The 4678-nt window shown below is 39.6% G+C and overlaps 1 protein-coding gene across 2 annotated transcripts; it reads left to right on the forward strand.

Moving 5' to 3' along the window:
• The first annotated feature begins 332 nt into the window (after window positions 1-332).
• LOC115970999 (putative E3 ubiquitin-protein ligase RF298) lies at window positions 333-4678 on the forward strand. 2 transcript variants are annotated; one of them, XM_031090663.1, is made up of 4 exons: window positions 333-432; window positions 881-923; window positions 1179-3175; window positions 3867-4678. In XM_031090663.1, the coding sequence occupies exons 3-4, from the start codon at window positions 1184-1186 to the stop codon at window positions 4356-4358; spliced, it is 2484 nt and encodes an 827-aa protein (XP_030946523.1). In that variant the 5' UTR covers window positions 333-432; window positions 881-923; window positions 1179-1183; the 3' UTR covers window positions 4359-4678. The 2 variants fall into 2 exon arrangements, with proteins under 2 accessions (XP_030946523.1, XP_030946524.1); XM_031090664.1 differs by lacking the exon at window positions 333-432 and adding an exon at window positions 467-512.

The raw sequence follows: 4678 nt of genomic DNA on the forward strand, positions 1-4678 counted from the left end.
GTACTTTAAATAAATACTATATAAGGAATTTAATGAGCATTTATTTTCTTTAAAAGGAATTTAATAAGTAAAAATTTCACATAAAATTTAATTTTGGAAAGTGATTAAATTTCACATCTTTGTAATCAAAAACATAATCTGAGAAGGTTCATTATCATTATTGCTTACAAAAAAACATAGAAGGTTCATTACTCATTTTTGAGTCAATGCCATACACATGGCTTCATGGTGGGCCTAGACACGGTTAGGGCCTACCATATAAGCTGAATTGGGCCATATATATATAAAGTATAAACCAAACCATTCTGAATGAAAGCAACAACAGTGACAAACACACAAACACACACAGTTGGTAGTGAAAAAACAAAAGCTTTGCATATTTGCTTTGATATGGCCAATCAAATGGTGCCCAATGCCGCTTAGTTTCTCCATGTAAGTAACGTGCCAGTGCTTTTGTTATTGGTGTCATATTGAACCTCAGCGTTTAAGCTTATACGTTACATTCTTAAAGGGTATGAAAATTTGTGTATTTTACTCTATTGGGTTCTTGTTTGTTTGTTTGTTTGTTTGTTTTTTGGGCTCTATATTCAAATTTTGTTGTGATTGTTAGGATAGATTTTGGTGGGTTTTCGAGCTGGGCATTGTATTTTGATGCCTCTTGGTTGCCTTTTGTGTAATGGGTGTTTGGTGGTGTTATGGTATTTGGTGTTATCTGGGTGCATGCGTTACTTGCTGGTCTATATAGCCCGGTTGTGCTCAGAACCTGTTTGTGCTTGAGTTTTGTTATCTAGCCTTGTGGTTTGTTCAGACTCAGTATCTTTTTTGAGTTCTTGGTTTCTGGATAGGTCTTGTTTTGATCAGTTTGAGTTCTTTGATACAGGAGACAGCTTCTTTTGCCCATTTGCTCTCACTCAGTAACAAAGGTATGGTTTTTTTTTCTTGTTATTCTTGCTGTTCTTGTTATTCTTGAGATTCTTGTTATTTGATTATCTTTTTGTTGGGAATTAAGCATTACTGAATTGAAGAGTTTGATCTGCATTGTACTGAATACACGGGCTCGATATTCACTAATTTTTCAGTGGATTGTTTGAGAATTTTGCTGCTCATTTGTGATTTAAACAAAATTTCTATATGTATATTCTTTAATTTTGTTCTTTTTGATTTTTTGGAATATATAGGCTTTATGTCTGTAGATTCAACTGGTGACTTGACTCTTGTTGTTCAAGAAATGGATGAAGTTACTGATATTGGTAGGAAGAAAGGTAGTAAGAAAGGGTCTGTATCTGTCTCACCCAAGGATATAGGAAAAAACAAGAGAAAATTAGGAGATCCTTCTATAGGGAACCCAGTTAATGCCCCCCTGTCCTTGACTGAGTTCCCTAGGTATGAGTTCTCTCCCGAGATATCTCAAAGCTCTCCATGTGAAGTCAAATTGGAGGTGGGGTTGGATCAGCCTAAAGAGGGACCAGAAACGGAAGCATCTGATCCTTTTGACTGGGAGGATGATCCTCTTGCATGTCAGCTTGAAAAAATTTTGTTGTCTAACTTGCAAGATGTTTTCCAAAATGCAATAGAGAAGCTTGTTGAACTTGGGTATAGTGAGGAGGTTGCTGAAAAGGTTGTTTCGAGGGGTGGCCTTTATTTTGAAGGTAACCCTGTGATGAATATCGTGAAAGATACTCTCTATTTTTTGGAGCAAGGGAAAGATACCGGTGCTTCAAGAGACAACATGTTTGATGACTTACAGCAGCTGGTTGAGTACACGATGTTGGAAATAGTCGGTGTGCTTAGGGAGGTTAGGCCATCCTTATCTGCTGTGGAAGTAATGTGGTTATTGTTGATATGTGACTTGAACGTTCCACAGGCTATTGCACTAGAAGGAGATCCTTTTAGTGGTTCTGGTCGTAAAGATGTTTCAGGAGAGAGCTCCTCTAGTTCCTCTATTCCCCAATTCAAATCCAAGGCACAAAGCTCTGGCCAAGAACCAAATTTCCCGAAGCCTTCACTCCTTAATGCTCAAAATCCTCTGCCTAAAACAGTCAAATTTGGAAGTTTCTCGAATTTACCCAACCCTAAAGATCTTGCTTCGGAAAGGGTAGCTCCAGAAAAAGAGAGTACAGTTTCATTGTCATTCACTGTAGAGAAATCTTTTGGTACCACTGAAGAATGTGTCCAGCCTACTGAACAAAGATGTACCTGTGAAGAAAAATCAGGAGCTGGTCGCAAGGGGCGGACCAAGAAAGAACTTGCAGCACTTCGGCACAAGTGCATTCATATGGATAAAAGTTACAAGACTTGTGGGTCAAAAGGGAGTTTTAGACCTGGGAAACACTCTAGCTTTGGTGGTTTTGTTTTGGAAAAAAGACTGAAACCACCATCTGAACTTGCTGGTGTACAGATGAAAAATGTTGTCTCAAAGAGAGGTACAGAAGTTGGAGCTGAAGTCCCTTTAGCAGATGGAAGTCTTCCTGTTAGCAAGATTCCATCTACTTTAGGTGCAACAGAAAATGCTCCCACATCTACATCGTCTACAGCTGAGATGAAATCCAACCCAAAGGCCCAGGTCAACACCCCTAAGGCTCCTCAGATTCCTGATTACTATGCTGGAATTCCATATGACAAGTCTCTGGGAAAGTATGTACCGCAAGATGAGAAGGATGAACTGGTTTTGAAACTGGTTCCACGGCTGCAAGAACTACAGGATGAGCTGCAATGTTGGACTGAATGGGCCAATCAGAAGGTTATGCAGGCTGCTCATAGGCTTGGCAAGGATCAGGCTGAGCTTAAAGCATTGAGACTAGAGAAGGAAGAAGCTGAAGAGAAGAAAAAGGAGAAGAAAATCTTAGAGGAGAACACAACTAAGAGGCTGTCTGAGATGGAAAATGCCTTGGGTAATGCCACTGCTGAGGTTGAGATAGCAGATTCTACTCTTCGCAGGCTTGAGGTGCAAAATTCAGTGCTGAAGGAGGAGTTAGAGGCTGCAAAATTACAGGCTTCAGAGTCAGCTGCAAGTTATCAAGAAACAGTGGAGAGGGAGCAGGCGACTCTGAAAAAGGTCCAGTCATGGGAGGGGCAAAAGGCAGCATTGCAGGAAGAGCTTGGGACAAAGAAGGAAATGGTAGCTAAGTTGCAAAAGGAATCGGGCAAGGCTAAGAATCTCTACGACAAAACTGAGGTTTGCTCATGTACTATTTATCTGTTATGTGTGTGTGTGTGTGTGTGTGTATTACAGCAGTGGTGAACTCATGGATATCACATGCAAATATGGTTATTGTATACTCAAAAATATTTTCCTTGCATTGGCACCAAGTCACACTTTGTCTCTTTCAAACATACTAGGTAGGTCATAGAATTGAAAGGCACCAAGAGAACACTCGACACATACTATAAACACTTCATAACCTTTGTTGCTTCCCAGCAAAATACATCTGCAAAATTCCCTGCAGTTCCTATCACAAGACTTACACTACAGTAACTGCATGACCAAATGCTATTGTTAACACATCAGGAGTTCTCTTTGTCATCAAATCAACTTGATTGGTTTATGTGGCCCCAATGTTTAAAGAAGGGAAGGAACAAAACTCCAAATAAATCAGTGTTGAAGTTGGTAAAATTAGTCAGTCAGATTGCATTTTGACATGGGCTTGGCTCACTATGCATGTAAAAGCTCCATTGTATGCCATCCCTAAGCCATCCTTACCATTTAATTTCATAAGGCCATTTTTTAACTATTCAAATTATAGAGAAGATCTGAAAACTTCTGTGCTTTCTTTTCATGTGCTAATGTGTCTATGTTGTAGACAAATGATTTTTATGGTTTTAATTGTCTGGAACTTCTTCACTAGTAGTAGTTAATAATATTGCAGGCCCGATGGAAACAAGAGAGGATGGAGAAGGAAAACCTACTTGCCCAGGCTGCCTCCATAAGACAGGAAAGGGAACGACTTGAAGCTCAAGCAAAAGCAGAGGAGGAAATTATCAAACAGAAAGCAGAAAGTGAAGTGCAGAAATATAAAGAAGAAATTAAAAAGCTTGAGCAGAAGCTTTCCCAAATGAAAATGGAAGCTGACTCTTCTGCAATAGCAGCACTTCGGAGTGGCACTGAAGCAAGTTCCTCCTCAACAGGCAGCTCAGGTGTCCAAGCTATGCAGCGCAACCAGAATCCTCAAGGCTTAAAACTGGAGCGGGAGTGTGCCATGTGCCTATCAGAGGAAAAGACAGTGCTTTTCCTTCCATGTGCACACCAGCTTCTCTGTGCAAAATGCAATGAGCTCCATGAGAAAAAAGGGATGATAGACTGCCCTGCCTGCAGAGCCCCAATTATGTTGAGGTTTAATGCGCGTTTTGCTTGTCCATAGCGGCTGGACACCTTTTAGCAGGAATGGAGAATGGAGAATTGTAGTAATGATTTGTAAATGGATCCTCTAAAGAGATTCCATTTCGAATCATTTCAGATCAATATGGATCCCCTTCCCCTTCCTTTTCTTTATTGTGTTCCTTTTTGGGTTTTTCATAGTTCATACCAAAAAAAAAAGAGCAGCAAAACCCAAAACAAACAAAAATAGAAAGAAAAAGAAAAAACAGAAAGGAAAAAAGTAGTTCATAGAGTCAAATTTAACTTTGTAAAGCAAGCTAAAGCTTTTAATAGAAATGAAATCCACCTTCTTCTTCTTCTTTA

This window comes from Quercus lobata, chromosome 12, assembly GCF_001633185.2.
Source record: "Quercus lobata isolate SW786 chromosome 12, ValleyOak3.0 Primary Assembly, whole genome shotgun sequence".
NCBI lineage: Eukaryota > Viridiplantae > Streptophyta > Magnoliopsida > Fagales > Fagaceae > Quercus > Quercus lobata.

What these genes read in the sequence shown, in the direction of transcription:
- LOC115970999 (XM_031090663.1), top strand. Translation starts at nt 1,184, where the DNA reads ATGTCTGTAGATTCAACTGGTGACTTGACTCTTGTTGTTCAAGAAATG. An exon ending in ATCTCTACGACAAAACTGAG is followed by an intron (nt 3,176 to 3,866) that starts GTTTGCTCATGT and finishes ATAATATTGCAG; the next exon opens with GCCCGATGGAAACAAGAGAG.